At 45.3% G+C, this 16,309-nt stretch overlaps 1 protein-coding gene and 1 long non-coding RNA gene across 4 annotated transcripts in view; one reads left to right on the top strand and one right to left on the bottom strand.

The window, feature by feature from the left end:
• The window catches only part of Esyt3 (extended synaptotagmin 3), a 47,574-nt gene extending 34,749 nt beyond the window's left edge, over positions 1-12,825 (top strand). Inside the window, exons 11-23 of one of the 3 annotated variants that reach the window (XM_087905485.1) lie at positions 881-929; positions 1,377-1,466; positions 1,923-1,985; positions 2,068-2,130; positions 2,550-2,618; positions 2,947-3,033; positions 3,728-3,877; positions 5,167-5,660; positions 6,292-6,390; positions 6,865-6,996; positions 8,696-8,801; positions 10,339-10,388; positions 10,693-12,825. In XM_087905485.1, coding sequence (XP_087761611.1) covers positions 881-929; positions 1,377-1,466; positions 1,923-1,985; positions 2,068-2,130; positions 2,550-2,618; positions 2,947-3,033; positions 3,728-3,877; positions 5,167-5,660; positions 6,292-6,390; positions 6,865-6,996; positions 8,696-8,801; positions 10,339-10,388; positions 10,693-10,729 — 1,489 coding nt within the window. In that variant the 3' untranslated portion in view covers positions 10,730-12,825. The remainder of the gene's footprint in view (positions 1-880; positions 930-1,376; positions 1,467-1,922; positions 1,986-2,067; positions 2,131-2,549; positions 2,619-2,946; positions 3,034-3,727; positions 3,878-5,166; positions 5,661-6,291; positions 6,391-6,864; positions 6,997-8,695; positions 8,802-10,338; positions 10,389-10,692) is intronic. The other 2 variants (XM_087905487.1, XM_087905486.1) reach the window with 2 other exon arrangements.
• On the bottom strand, positions 6,105-9,199 carry LOC148122281 (uncharacterized). Its single transcript, XR_015737700.1, has 2 exons — positions 9,103-9,199; positions 6,105-8,591 (listed from the first exon to the last, which is right to left on the bottom strand). It is a non-coding gene; the product is annotated as an uncharacterized LOC148122281 (long non-coding RNA).
• Positions 12,826-16,309: the final 3,484 nt, after the last annotated feature.

The raw sequence follows: 16,309 nt of genomic DNA, 5'->3' as shown, positions 1-16,309 counted from the left end.
GGCACAGTGCAGCTGGATTCTGCCTCCCACAAGAGGACCCAAGATGCCTGTGTCTGTGAGCAGAGGTACATGACGGTGATGTAGCTGGTTATTCCTCAGAGCAGGCGGCAGGTGAAGAAGCGACTCAGATCTTATGTCCCTGTAGTATGCAGCTTGTTTTCCTGAGTATGGAGATGTAACGAGTTGAAATATGAACAAATAAATGGAAGACGCAGCTCCCCGCTGGGTGCTGGTCATTTCTGGTGTCTTTGTGGTGTAGCGTTGCGGGTGGGAAGGGAGACTCATGGCACTCACCTTCCAGGGCTGAGTTCAGGTCCAAGTTGAATGTGTGTACACTTTCAAGTCACACGGGAACTGCTTCCTCCCTCAGGCTGGCAGGACCCGTGGGTTGGATTTGGGTCATGGTAGGCTAGAGGAACACTGTGATACAGGACTTCCTGGCTTCCTCACACATAGATCATCAGTTAGTACCACTTCCAGGGCACTGGTACCAGTTTAAGTCAGAGGGGCATCTGACTGTTAAAGTGCCGTTGGCATTTAGATGGCACAGGAAGCCAAATTCCTGTGACTCATGGACAGGTTGGCACAATGAAGAATCACCGCAGTCAACATGCTAACAGCCGTATTGTCGAAAGACCCAGAGGTGATGAATCCAGACCTCTGCTTGTCCCTTCCTCCCTCCCAGCAGCCTAAGTGCAATGGAGCATAAGGTCACTAGCCTTTCCCTCCTCATGAGCTACAAATGGTCTCCCACTGTTTACCTGGAGGAATGAGGCCACTGTCCCAATGGCCACATCCAGCCACTTGAGAACAGAGTCCCATGTGGGCCCCCAGGGCCTGCTCTGGCCACTCTTGTGCTCACCCTCTCCTTTCCTTCCAGCCTGCAGATCTGCCTTGGAGATGTCATGATGAACAGAGTGGTTGATGAGGTAGGGTGGCTCACCCAGAACCCCTCCCCCCAGGAACGCCCCTTTCAATGCATGGCTCTAGCAGGTCACTTGGGTCATCTGGCCCTATGTGATGGGTCCCCTCTGTGCAGGACTGTACTCATACCCATTCCCAGGGACAAGAATTGGGTGAGGCCCAGATGGCTACAGGGAGCCCCCTAGGGCTGGGGTTAGAAGTTTCTTTGGGGAATGTCCACAGACTAAGGAAACTCAGCAAGGGAAGTCACTTTTTAGAGGAAGGTAGGCTAGACATGGGTTTCATTGTCCCCAACTGTAAGACTCCTGCCCCACATCTGCCAGTCCCACTGCATCCGCTGTGCCCTCTTTGGATTGGTTAACCCTTTCCCCTAGTCTCAAAACTATGCAGTCCCTAGTTGTCGGTAGCCCATCTTCATCCCTGAGTTCTCTTTTCCTTCCTCTGCCTCACAGTGGTTTGTTCTCAATGACACAACCAGCGGGAGGCTGCACCTGCGGCTGGAGTGGCTCTCCCTGATCACGGACCAGGAAGCGCTGCTGGAGGTGAGTGGGTGGCAGTGGCTGCAGCACAGAAAGGACTGTCAGGGGAGGACACTTGCTTCTACCTACTGTGTGCAGGCAGAGGAGAAGAGAGTCCACTTCTGCCTAATGGTTCAAATAGGTAGGCGATATCCCACTTCTACCTACTGTGTGCAGGCAGAGGCAAGAGAGGCGGGAGCCCCCATTTGTTGTCTCCTAGAGAACATGTCACTCATGTTCTTCTCTCCACCAGGCAGTAAGAAGCCTCTGAACTTCATTTTCAGGGAAGATGAGTCCTTAGAGCTGTGTCAGGGCCTGCCACCTGATTTCACAGGGACATCTACCTCTGTGTCTGAGATGAACCTATCCTGCTGTGATGTGTTCTCAGCCACATACGGCTAGGTTGTTAGCTGGAAGGCTGGCTGGCGTCCTTCTGCCCGGATTCTGGGAATATTCAGTGAGGGCTGTGTCTGTTTGCAGGACCATGGTGACTACTCCTCCGCCATCCTCGTGGTCTACTTAGAAAATGCCTGCAACCTGCCGGTGAGTCATGGGACCCAACTGCCCTATGCAGCTCACAGCCAGATGCCCATGTGTTGTTTTAACTCCAATTCTTATGCTGCAGAGAAACCCTTTTGACTACCTGAATGGTGAATACCGAGCCAAAAAACTCTCCAGGTTTGCCAAAGTAAGTGAATATCACCGAGAACCTGAGTCCTTTCCCCTGAAGTGACTGCAGCCAGGACCTGTCTGTCACATAGCATGGGCTCACTGAGTCTCCTGTGCAAGGCACTAGACTTGAGTCCCATAGTGATGTATTCCAGGTGTTCTTGTTTTGGGCAAGAGTGATTGCCATTTTATAAAAAGGACCCAGAAGGTGGGGGGTCTGGACATGTCTGTCCTAGTTCTGGTCTGCACTCGGGGCTTCTCCCCAGAGGTAGTTCTGCACAGTGCTCATGCCATAGTGCAGATTTTCCCCAGCAGGAGCCACAGCTGCCCTACAACCCACTGGCATGCCTGGGGGAGGGGTGAGCATCGGGAAAGGTAAGATGTTTTGGGCCCCGCCCTGAAAACATTGCTTTCAACATTGTGGGTTTCCCCTTACAGAATAAGGCCAGCAGAGACCCTTCTTCATATGTCAAGCTATCCGTAGGCAAGAAGACCTTTACAAGTAAGGTAAGACAATTCATTTGTAGGCCCGAGATAAGGAAATGATGCTCCCGCCCCCTTTTAAGGAGAGGCAGAGTGAAGGAAACTCTCACACTGAATGCCTAGAAAACCTTCGGAATCCCCTCCCTATGTGGCTTTAGCATTCACAATCTAAAGCTAAGTGATGATGCCGCCAAAAATAGGGCAGCAGGATTAGGGTTTACCCTGGGGCATGGTCTGAAGTCATGCCTTTTCTGCCACACTGACTGTCCCCTGGCTCCCCGTGGCAGTGGGTCGTCACACTGAGCAGAGTATGTTCAACCTGGCACTCAGCTGGTCTCATTTCTGTCCTCAGACCTGTCCCCACAGCAAGGATCCTGTGTGGAGCCAGGTGTTCTCCTTCTTCGTGCACAGTGTGGCAGCTGAGCAGCTCTGCCTGGAGGTTTGCTTGAAGCAGGGCTCTGGGGACAGTTGAGAATGTTCTAGGCCAAGGGCAGGTGAGGGTTTTCTGTGTCCCTTGGGCAGTTCTACCAGTAGTCAGCCCCCAAGTATGTTGGGAAGGTATGAGGCCCCACAAGCCTTCAGCCCCTTGAGGTCGGTGCCCAAGGTCACCACGGAGGAGACTGTAGGAAGGCAACCAGTTAATCTCCTTAGTTCTCCTTACGATGATCACTACGGTTATGCAGTCTGAGGGTTCTGTGCTAGAGTCTAGACTTTACAAAAGATCTGCAGAAGAGTGACCTCCTTTTTACAGGAGCAAATAGAGGCTAAAGCAACCATCTGCCCAAGAGCACATGGCCTATAAGTGCTGGAGCTGGGTGGGATGGTTTTGGAGCCCTGAACTGAGCCTAAATGCCCTACCATACAGCCGTATTAAAGCCCTGCTGGCCCTGAGTGCATGCCAGACTGGCCTCATCCAGACTATAATCACCTCTACTCTGAGTCACTCCCTTCACTAGACTCCAGGCAGGTACAAGGTCTGGCCTATTGCCAATCCCACCTGCTGAATAGCACCAGATGTTAATTGCTCCATAGTGTATACTTCCTGAAATAAGCACAGACTCCCCAGTACCAGATGCAATGGTAGCATAGTGGGCTTAGCTCTCCCCTGGTTTTGTGACTGGTCCACTGCCCAGGTGCTGGATGATGACCTGGAGTGTGCTCTGGGAGTGTTGGAGTTTCCGCTGTGCCAGATCCTCCCCTGTGCCAACCTCACCCTTGAGCAGCGCTTCCAGCTGGATCGCTCAGGCCTGGACAGCCTCATCTCCATGAGGCTGGTGCTTCGGGTAAATACCTCCTTTCTCAGTGGGTGGGGCTGAGCTGGAACAGGGCTCAGCAATGAGTGAGTTATCTGTTGAATGCAGAAGTCAGGACAGATTTTGTGTCTTCATCTACTCATTGGGTTAACGCATTGAAGATAACCTCAGAAAGTTCCTTCCTTGATGTTGCATTATGGGATGAAAACTTCAACAGGCTGAGTACACAGTAGAATAGCGGTTTAAATACAGTCTTAAATGCTCTTAAAGGTATTATTAACTTTGCTGTGAGGTTTGCCAAAAGTTCAGTCTCTTTGGGACCAAGAGATATTGTCATAATACCATCTCTTTGTTGCTTCAAACACTCCCTCCTCCATTCATTTAACCCTTCCTTCTAGAACTTCCATCCTTGATCCATGCCTCGACCTTATCTTCTATTCCCAGCTAATTTCCTCATAACCATCCTCCTTATCACCATGTCATTTTACTGTGTCTGGCTTACTACTTTTTCAGTATGGTTTGTATTTCGATAGTAATTTTTTTCATCTTTAATTTCATCTCTTCCAAATCACATAGTCTTTTTTTTATTGTCTGCATTCCCAATCCATCCTGAGTCATTTAAAATGTTTAGATTGTAATCTGTTAATTCTGTTGTCTGAAGATTCTGGGAGTTAATTTTTTTTTCCATGTTAGATGGGTAACGTGGTATCATAAAAAGGTTTGAGGGAGACACATTGTCTGCAACCACAATACCCAGTCTTAATAGTATGATCCACAAGAGGATCTTGGCAATGAATTTTGCTGTTTATCTCATCTGTGTTTTCAGTGTAACTGTTCTGTGGCTGTCATGAGTGTGGTCAGTGGTCCTTGATGGCCTGAATCAAAAGGGTCTGTAGGGAGGTTTAGCTTTGTATCTGGCAGAATACCACAGGGCATTACAAACCTAGATCCATTGTTATGTTAACTTAATAGGTTTAAAAACCCATAGGAAATCTGAATATGAACTAGAAACTCTTGATAGTTCTATAAGATAGTATGCTTGAGGAAGACTTTCCCTTAACTAGAATACAAGCTGGTATGCTTGAGGAAGACCGTCCCTCTAACTGGAATACAAGCTGAGATAGCTCTTGTTAATCGATCTTTGCTGCTCAGTAGAATTTTTATTCTAGATTACTTTTTAAATGAAGATGTTTCAGTCCCACATTTATTTTTGGAAACAGAATTCCCTAGGAAAGGGCTTGTTGATTGACAACTGAGGAGGAAGGGGAAGGAGGAGGGTGGCAGCCCCACCTACGAACAACCCTGTCATATGCTTCTAGTTCTTATGTGTGGAGGAACGAGAACTGGGGAGCCCATATACTGGACCTGATGCTGTAAAGAAAGGCCCTCTGTTCATCAAGAAGGTAGCCACCAACCAGGCTCAGAAAGCCCCATCCCAGGGAGAAGGCCCTGTAGATGTGACACGTGCCTCGGACCTTGCCTCTGACATCAAGGGAGCATCCAAGAGCACTGATACCACCACAGCTGTCACCACGGCCACAGAGCCTGAGCCCCCAGAGACAGGCCTGGAGTCCAAAGGCAAGGACAGTGCCAAAGGGCTCTGTGAGTCCATGGGGAAGAAGAGGAACCCAGCTACCATCTTCCTGACTGTCCCAGGCCCCCACTCTCCAGGGCCCATCAAGTCACCCAGACCCATGAGCCGCCCTGCCTTCCCATTCGCATGGCCACCCACAAGGCTGGCTCCCAGCATGTCCTCACTCAACTCCCTGGCCTCTTCCTGCTTTGACATGACAGATGTCAGCCTCAACATTGAGTATGCATCTCTCTGCTTGATCTTTTCTAATATAACTTGAGTGAAAAGTAGGTCCTTGGATTGAAGAATAAATAGGAAATTACAGGCCTGTCCAAGTCCAGGTTTCTCACAACATGTCTTTACAAGAGGCAGCTTGAACTAATAGGAAGGACACAGGACAAGGGGGCGAACTCTGTTGTTGGTATACAACTCTGGCTACATGATGCCTTCAGTTGTTCAGGTCCCTTCCATAGAAATATTTTCTGAATTCTGAGTATTGTGGGAATACATGAAAAGTTTAGAATGTGGACTTATATAAGTGATTCCATGTATTAAGTGCTTCCTATGGGCTTAGCGTATTATCTGATTTAATTCATTCTTCATTATAACCCTATAAGACAGAAGAGACCATTATAAAATCCCAATTCCTTCAAGCCCTACAAGCAATCAGGATATAAGGACCAATCCATTCCAGGGTTTATTTATGCTTTCTACTAAGAAGTAGGATAATTACACTGAATGCTGAATGGAACCTAGAAGGGAATTATTGACCCAGATGAGTCTGTGTTCCTCACATCGGGCATCTTTCTCTATCTTCAGGTGAAGGGAGAGGAATAGTTCTTACTGTGACAGCCCCCCTTTTTTCCCACAGAGATGGGGATCCTAGGCCGCGACGGCTGGGTGAGATTCAGCTCACAGTACGCTATGTGTGTCTTCGACACTGTCTCAGGGTGCTAGTCAACGGGTGCAGGTAAAGAGATCCTGGGACAGGGAGGTTTTTGGAAATATCAGGCGACCATATGACAGGGCTGCTTAGGGTGACGGCAGGAGCCATGTACTCCTAAATGATATTTGAGAACCTACAAGCCATCGGTGGCAAAAATCCTCAAAGGGGCATGTTGAGTGACCATTCTTTGTTGGTGTGCATGGGCTCAAGAGCCAAGGACTCTGCTCAGATTGCTGTCTTGGGGTGGCCAATAGCAAGTAGGTCTTCCTAAGGAGGAACCCCCAAATTCCTTGAGTACAAAATTCTTGACTCTACCCAAACAGCACAAAAATGTGTGTGTTCAAAACAAAACCACAGCTGATAGCTCGTCCTTTAATTCTGTGGGCTTTTGTCTTTTGAGTACGGAGAATTTTAATCCTCCAGTCCATCTAATCCCCAGTGGCTGGTACAGCCTTCTCCCAAATGAGTACTTAGGAACCCCTTTTCTCTGTCCATCAGAAACCTGACACCATGTACCAGCAGTGGAGCTGATCCCTATGTTCGCATCTACCTATTGCCTGAAAGGCGATGGACAAGTCGCAAGAAGACCTCAGTAAAGCGCAAGACCCTGGAGCCACTATTTGATGAGACGTGAGTAGGGCAGGGCTTAGCAAACCTCATCTATTTTCATAGTACTGAGTACCAAACACTAGCAGTATGCTGGAGCTTGCCAGATACGGGGGTGGGGGAGCCTGGGGCCTGAGTTGGACAGGACAAATGTGGTCTGACCTCATGAAGCCCCTATATACTTTTTAGTGGGAAAAGGGGCTGCTGTGGCAGTTTATCCAAAAATGTGATCAAGGCTGCTTACGTGTGCTGTTTTTAAGAGGATAAAATTTTCCTGGTGGCGGAATAGCGCATACTCTCAGCTCTCTGGTCTGTCTTCTCTCCTGCAACATAACAAGGTTGGCAGGTAAAAGAGATTCTTTCTCTTCATCTACATCTGTGAAGACAAAACTGAGGCAAGCTTTTAGCACATTTCTTGCTTTTGATGATATAGTCCAGTGGTAGCAAGTCCTTACTTTTTTTAATTTATGTGTATTCTATGTCTGTAATAGTACCTGCAGAGTCCAGAAGAGGGTCTGGATCCTCTGCAGCTGCAGTTACAAGATGGTCTTGAGGTACCTGGTGTGGGTGTAGGGAATTGAGCTTCAATCCTATGTGAGAGTAGTGTATTAGGGTTTCTATTGCTGTGAAGAGACATCATGACCACGGAACTCTTATAAAGGAAAACATTCAAGGGTGGCTTACATTTTCAGAGGTTTTTAGTTCATTATCATCATGGTGCGACATGGTGCTGGAGAATGAGCTGAGAGTCCTACATTTTGATTCATAGGTGTAGTGTGACCATAGGAGACCTCAAAGCCCACCCCCACAGTGACACACTTCCTCCAACTAAGTCACACCTCCTAATAGTGCCACTCCCTTTGGGGGCTATTTTCTTTCAAACTGAACAAGCAGCAAGTGCTCTTAACCACCAAGCCACTGTATTCTTGATATCCTCTGCTTTGCAGTCCTCAGACAAGACATTTCTAGCCAGGTTGGGAACATGACTTTTCCTCTTATTTTAATCAATCATAACTACTCTAAAAGGCTGAAACCAAGTTGTCTTTAGTCTCTATCTGTCCTCAGCAAGAATGTTCACCCAACAGTCACTGAATACTCTGCCAGCCACACCATCCATAGCCACACAAGTGGGCACTGCCTTGAAGGGGAACTCTGACACAATTACACAAAGATGTTAAAATGGCTACAGAAGAACACAGGAGGGAGCATCTGACTATCAAGACAATCTGCTAGTCATTCTCTCTAAAAATTACAACAGGATGAAAGCCAGGGTTATCTGAAGGCAGACTGAACAAACCCCACCCTAAAGAAACCCAGAAGTCAGGGTCCAGGTGCCTCTCTGACAAGCCTGGTACACAGTCCTCTGAAGAACAGTTATTTTCCATGCAGCTCCAGCGAGCCTACCTCATGAGCACCCTGCCCCTCTGCTAACAGAAAGGCTGAGATGTCCTCTGCATGGGTGCAGGTGAGAGCCGTGAAACAGCAGTCAGTGTAGAGTCAGGACACAGCACATCCCAAACAGCAGCTCTCTGAGGATCATCACAAGCAGTCTCTTGACACTTCATGGATTTAGATGACATGTCACCTGGGAGCCTAGAAGCCAGTGCTGATTCTGTGAACTGTTGAAAGTTGACAGCTCTTGTTTTAGTGGGAAGTGAAAGAAACTGTTTTCCACAAAAGTGACTACGTGTAAATCTCACTTTGAATGTTTTGACTTTTAAAGATTTGAATTTTTTGTTCCTATGGAAGAAGTACAGAAGAGGTCACTGGATGTTGCAGTGAAAAACAGTAGGCCTCTTGGCTCACACAGAAGAAAGGAGCTGGGAAGAGTAAGTAGCTGTCATTTCCTTCCTTGTATCCTAGCACCCGATGGACTCATTCCAATTTTATGAGAGCTGAAGGTAAGGAGGGACAGCCTCCTTAAAAGGACTTTTTGTTTTCATATATGTAGTAGGAGGACGCAGGCCGTGTCCCACTGCCTGGCCTGTTTAACCCCCGAAATAACCACACAGAAATTGTATTAATTAAATCACTGCCTGACCCATTATATCTATCCTCTTCTTGGCCAACTCTCACATCCTGATCTAACCCATTTTCATTAATGTGTATCGCCACTTGACTGTGACTTACCCGCATGAGTCTAACCAGCGTCTGTCTTGGGCAGGAGAACCATGGCGTCTGCCACTCTGCCCTTCTTCCCAGAATTCTGTTGTCTTCCCCGCCTACGTGAGATCTGCCCTATCAACTAGGCCAAGGCAGTTTCTTTAATAACCAATGAAAGCAACACAAATACAGAAGGACCTCCTACACCACATGTTTCAGACCTAACATAGAAATATAAACTAGTGTATAAACATTATTTAGCAACCTTGAGAATATCCAAATTCAGTTTTTTGTAAGTATGTGGCATCTACTCTGGTATTACCTATTTTTATAAATAAATCATTAAATAAAACTTGGATTGCATTAGATCAAGGTTTCTGTGTTAAAAGAATTTTACTTAAGAGGAAATATAATCACAGGAGTGTCAAGAATACTCCTCTGTTTGTCCAGTACTGTAGTTATATTTTAATAACCACCTTCTGCACTCAGTCTCTGTAACACCCACTTCTATAAAACTGGCAGTATTTTCTGCCTTTAAAGCAGATGGTTTTATGCTCATTTTTATGGGGAAGTTTTCTTCTTTATAACAGCCATAAACTTGAAAGTTAAAATATCTGTAATTCTTGAGGATATTCTTTAAGTATCTCAAATTCTTGTTCCAAACAGGAACAGCTTTTGTTTTGTTTTTGATGCAGCGTCTCACTCTGTAGCCCTGGCTGGCCTCATTCTGCCTCTGCCTCCCGAGTGCAGGGTGGAAATAGTTATCTCTTGAACACGATGCTGGTGTTTGCATTCTTTCTGGAAAGGCTCCAAGATGAAGGGCAATACCCTGATGGGTGGATGGGGGAGGGGGTTCAGAGAGCCCCACCCATAGCTGAGGAGCTATTGGTAGTCAATAGCTGCTGGAGGAGGGGGACTCAATCTTCTTTTCAGACATGGCTGCTGGTAGGTTGCCTTTGGTCCATACTATGCACATATACACATATGAACAGCACTAACTGGATTTAGTGGGCTATTAAAAAAAAAAACAACATGATGCTGGGATGTGGGCATATGGCAATGCTCTAGTGGGAGCTGAAGAAGGGAAATGAGGCTTGTGTGGGTATTTAATTGTATTTAATTGCATACATGTATAAAATTCTCAAAGGATACATATTTTTTATAAAAAAAAAATCCCCTGCCGAAAACTGAGACCCTTCACGCTCAGCCCAGTTTACTCCAGAGTGTTCCCATTTAAAACGGTGCTAATATTTGTGATTGTAGGTACTGATTGACTTATCAAAAGAAGATTTGATTAAGGGGTTTTCACAGTGGTAAGTGTACCTTCTCTTTATCCCTGGTAACTATGGAGGACACTATCTCCGGCAGCTGTCCTGGTCTCTAGAGTTCTTTTCCTTTCAGTATTATTTCAGTGCTTTGGTTTCTAACAAAAGGAGACAGAGTAACCCTTTACTCAGGTATTATGGACTATAGGTCTGCCTGCAGTCCTCTGAAACTGGCCAGCAACTCCCAGACAGTTGGGTACTGCCATCTCCATGGAAACCGTGCATGCTGCTTGTCTTGTTGCAGCCCCACATTCTCATTACTAACACAAGTCCAAACCCGACTGTCTTACAGGTACGAGCTGACTCCAGATGGACAGCCCAGGAGCTGACGATGGGTGCTATCACCAATATGTTAGAAAGTGTATGAGTGTATTTTGTTATTTAAATAAGAACACATATTTGATGGAAGTGTATGCTGTATGAACTCTAACTGCATGACTGGATAGTAACAGGGATCATGTAAAACTATCTCTGTTAATTTGATTAGTTCATATTCAGAAAGAAATTGTGGTATTTGTGTCTAATGAGGCACCAAAACCCCAGTAGTGATTTCTCATTTTGGTAATTGTTCACATCTCATTTAGGATTGTCTAAAGGGCGTGCAAGGAAAGTGCCCCGTCTCCAACACAGGGCTGGGTTGGAGCAGCAACCAGCATCCCGGGCAGTTCTGACCAAAGAAGGGCACTCTTTTGTGGAAATAAAAAGTGACCAAACCCAAAACTGCTAACACTGCCAAAGCCTTCTGGCTGATGCCTGTGATGCTTGTAAGCCTAGACATTTGCCCCTGGTTCTGACTTGGAGCTGACAGTGTATTTCTGGGGACAACAGTGTTAGAGTGATACCCTTAAGTATTCCAAGTTTACTGCTCCGGGAAGACCTAGGGACAAACCTTTGGCATGTGTCATTATCTCCATAGAAAGTTTTAATCCTAACCCCAAGCCCAGGTCTACATCTGAACTCTGGGTGCAGGAGGCTGCAGAACAGTCACTTCCCAGGAGGAGTGGGGGCTTTTTTTATTTCTAACAGATAAGTTTAAGACTTAGTCCTACTATTCTGAGATGGTTGAGTTACCTTGATATACATATTAAAAGGAAAATATGTAAATTCTATATTTAAACAAGTGCCTTTTACACATTTCAGTCTGTAAGACCGGACTTTTTGTTCTCTTATGTTTCTTGGGTGATTGTCAAGGCCACACCCTTATCTTTCACCCACTCAGGCAATACTGCCTGCCATGTTCCTGTTGTCTTCAATGATGCTTTTCTTTTTTATTTATTATTATTCTGTGTATGATGTGAGCAGGAGGTGTATATGTGTCACGGCACATGTGGTTAAAGGACAACTTTGTGACAGAGTTGGTTCTAATCCTTTATGTAGTTTCTGGACAAGCTTACACAACAAAGCACCTTAGCCACTGAGCCATCTCGTAGGCCCTTCTCTGATGCTCTTCTAAAGAATGGCGACAGAGTTGGGTATGGTTGCACACGCCTTTCAACCCAGCACTGGGAGGCAGAGGCAGATAGACCTCTGAGTTTAAGGCCAGCCTGGTGTACATAGTGAGTTCCAGGCTAGCCAAGGCTACAAAGTGAGACTGTGTCTCAAAAAAAAACAAAAACCAGTAACATTCCAGCTAGGCATAGTGGTTCACACCTGTAATCCTGGCACTTGGGAGGCTAAGGTTGGCCTGCCTGGGTTAAATAGCAAGATTCTGTCTCAACAAAAGAAAACAACAATATTTATTATAGTGTGTAATATTCAAAGCTCTGACTCACCTGCCAAATGTGAGACAGCCTGGTCTCTGGTTTCTGCTGCTATAGTCCCGTGCAGATGTGTGTTCCCGTGCAGATGTGTGCTCAGCAGCAGCCTGAGAAAGAGGAGTCCAGATACCGTGCCATCTTTTCCAATGGCCAGTCCACACTGCAATAGCCTCTTCCTGTGTAGTACTTTCCATTTGAACAATTCTTGGTGTTTACAAGCTCTACTAGGTCACACGCTAAGCAACTACATGTTTTAGTTTGTATCTCAACTGAACTGTAGACTACTTGGTGCATAATAAAGTTCTTGCAGCTGTTTCTCTTGTGTGTGTGTGTGTAAAAAGAGACTAGAGATGCCCCTCCCCTTTTTTTCTTTGAGACAGGATCTCTCACTGGCCCAGAACTCATCAAGTAAGCTAGCTTGGGTGACTAGTGAGCTCTAGGGACCTAAATCTCCAACCTCCCCAGTGCTGGGAATACAAGATGTACTGCCACACTTGTTTTTTGTTATCAGTATTATTGTTATGCTTATTAACGTTGAGTTCTGAGACTCAAACTCAGATTGTTGTATTTGCAAGACATCTACTTATATGACTGAGCCAACTTCTCAGCCTGATATTTCTATTTTAAATAACAAATTCTCACAATAAAATATGGCAATTGATACCTTACCTCATGATGACATTATTTCTTCCTAAATACACAAGTATCATGAAAATGGGAAAGCAGCAAAAAGAAAGAGAAAGGAATGTATCATAAATATTACCCACCCTAAAACTGATGGTGGCAGAAAGGGGAAAGCCTACCAGTCCCCCAAACTCATGACTACCTGGTATATCACTCACTCTTCTGTTGCTGTGATAAGCTGCCATGACTGAAGCACCTTACAGAAGAGTTCATTTTAGCTAACAGTTCTAGGGGTTCTATAATGACAGGCTGCAGCAGGCATGGTGGCAGGAATAGCAAACCAAGAGTTCACTCCTTAGACTGAAAGCACAAACCAGAAACAATGGATGACAAGTAGGTTGAGGCCTCAAGCTCTCAAAGCTGGATCCCAGTGAAGGCTGCCACCTCCTAAATCTCTCAAGCAGTGCCACCAACTGGTGACCAAGAGTTAAAACCTCTATAGGGACATTCTCATTCAAACAAGTACACCTAGTTAAATAATGAACATGGTGACATTTCTTGTGATGATTTACAGAAAAGAACTGAAGCAGTGTGCAGGAGTTAAAGGAGGTTACAGCATGGGAAACAATGTTAGCATACACCGAGGAGGCACCATGTGAGCATACAGACCAGGTGGCAGCAGCATGTAGAATAGCTGATCTCTGCTATTGGAGAGAAGGGTCTGACCACATACAGAACCAAGCTGGTGTGAAAACTCCCCCAAAACTAGAAAATTGGTTTAGAACCTGGAACTCTGTGGAGCTTTGATAGCCAAGTACAAAACTTGGTGTGGGAGAATTGTCTGTATTCTGTCAATCATGTATTTTAATAAAATGCTGATTGGTCAGGCAGGAAGTAGAGGTGATGCAATGAGAACAGGAGAATTCTGGGAAGCAGGAAGCTTCCTCTGCCATTCCTGTGCAGACCACCGAAGAGGCAGCATGCAACCTGCCCAGCTGAAAAAGGTACTGAGCCATGTGGCTAACATAGATAAGGATAATGGGGTAATATATGTTATAAGAGCTAATAAGTAGCCAGAGCTAAGGGCCAATCAGTTTATAATCATAAACTGTCTTATAAGACATTTATAATGTCTTATAAGACATTTATAATCATAAAATTTCTTATAGTTTATAAGTGTGTGATTTTCTTTGTGGCTTGCCAGCTGTGGGGTACTGGGCGGGACAGATACCCCAACAAGCTGGCCCTCATGTTACAAAAATTCACACTTAAGGTTGCTACTATAAGACATGAAGCTTAGGGAATATCAAATTGAATGATGGTCGCAAAGTATCAGCAAGGAAAACATACCAGTTAGGCTGATAATGTATTCAAGTCCTAATGGGAAAAATTACAGATGAGTAAAACTTAAAAATCCAGGAGGTGTGATAGCACATACCTTTAACCCAAGAACCTGGAAGACAGAAGCAAGCAGATCTCTGAGTTCAAGGACTGTCTGGTCTACAAGCAAGTTCCAAGATGGCCAGGGCTACACAGAAAAATCTTGTTCCCAAAAAGCAAAAATATAAAACTGGGGTTGGAGAGATGGTTCAGGAGTAAGAGTACATATTGCTCTTACAGGACCAGAGTTTAGCTTCCAGAGCCCATGTTATGTGTCTCTAGAACAGTGATTCTCAACATGTGGGTTGCAATCACTTTGGGGGGCAAATGACCCTTTCTCAGGGGTTGCCTAAGACCATCAGAAAACACAGATATTTATATTATAATTCATAACAGTAGCAAAATTACAGTTATGAAATAGCAATGAAAATAATTTTATGTTGGGGTCCCCACAACATGAGAAATTGTATTAAAGGGTCACAGCATTAGGAAGGCTGAGGACCACTGCTCTAGAGGATCTGATACCCTCTACTGGACTCACCTGTACCCACACATACAAATACACCTCCCAACCTCCATATGGACACAAAACATCCTACAAATAGACATATACATGGATGTATGGCAGACTGTTGCAGACAGAGGGACATGGCTGTAGAAGCAGTGCCTGGGAGTGTGAGTTCCCAACATGAGGGTGGTCAATTACTTACACTTTCAGCCTCAGGTCATCTCTAAAGTAGCACTGACACTGGAACAACAGAGGGCAATGGAGGGCTACTGCAAGGAGAGAGAAGGACGACGGCAAGCTTTTCTCTGATGAACAGTTTTCTTTAGCTGAATGTTTTTGGGGCATAAGTTACTAGTAGCTCACACTCTTAGGGTCTGCCACCACAACCATGGCTTTCTGTGTTAGAAACAGTCTGCCATCTTAAGTTTCTTAGCTAAGTGGACTGAGTAGTCCCCATGGAAGCTGCCTCTGAGGTCTGAACCAGTTCAGCAGAGGTGCTTAGCTATGTTTCATTCCCTGTCTGCTCTCCTTTAACTCTGGGAGGTAGCGTTTGCTTTCTCAAATTGCTGCTCAGTACTCTTAAGAGTCTCTTCCTTCACGACCTCCCCTTTCAGTAGTCAAACACCTTTTATTAGTTAGCAATTCTTATATTAAGTGTTCATGTACAATGTGGCTTCTGTCTACTGGATAACAAAGTATATATTCAAAATTTTATGATGACCAACAAAATAAAGCGACAAAAACACAACTGGAATATGAAACTTCCAAATCAGCAGTGAAGGAGATATTGTAAAGTAACCACCTCCCAGTGAGGAGAGAGGAACACACAAGAAAACATTATAGAAAACACAGGATGGTCAGAAGAGCTCATGTGTAACACAGTGAAGCACACTGTTAGAATCTAGAATAGTAACCAGTAGTTTGAAATAAAAGTACAGCTATGCATGTTGTTTCAAAGGGAACCACTTAAAGACAATAAAATGAAAAGGCACCTTCTTTATTTAACCAATGAAAGTAACACATAGACAGAAGGCCCACCTACTCCAACTCTTGACCATGGCTGGGGGTCCTGAGGATGAACTAAACTCTTCCATTTGCAGGAAGCTGAAGTCATGACATCAAATATTCAACCAAAGAAAGCCTATAGGCAGCTCAATGATGGTTCATTCTGATAAACATCATCCTGGACTGAGGAGGTTGTCAAGATTTTGTAGACAGCTTGGGACACTGTCAGCTACTTGAAAGGCAGAGGTATATGAGAAGAAATAAATGTTATAGAATGTACTGGAATGCTCAGTGAGTGGTGAGTTGCTATGCAAGGTGTAAGAGGACCCCAAGAAGGCAGTGGCTACTGTGATGCATGGCTAATGTCCAGGGATGCTTCAGAGGTTTGAGATGCACCAGACACCCAGGAGTGCTGGACACTGCCAGGAGTAATAGCCTGCACCCTGCTGAGGAAGAAGACTTTGGAGTAGTAAAGCATGTTGGGCCTCAAGTTCACTTACTTTGTACTGATGAATGGAAAGGTCTGTGACATTAGAGAGGGACAGATGCCAGCAGGAGAATCTCCCCAGAGTTCCATATCACATGACATTTGGTTCTGTGTTACCAGGTACCAGTGGTCAGAAGAGAGCCATCCC

The sequence above is a fragment of the Myodes glareolus genome, chromosome 4 (assembly GCF_982192425.1).
Source record: "Myodes glareolus chromosome 4, mMyoGla1.1, whole genome shotgun sequence".
Classification (NCBI taxonomy): Eukaryota; Metazoa; Chordata; class Mammalia; order Rodentia; family Cricetidae; genus Myodes; species Myodes glareolus.
The sequence above is the reverse complement of the archived record's forward strand: the minus strand, read 5'-3'. Positions and strand labels throughout refer to the sequence as shown.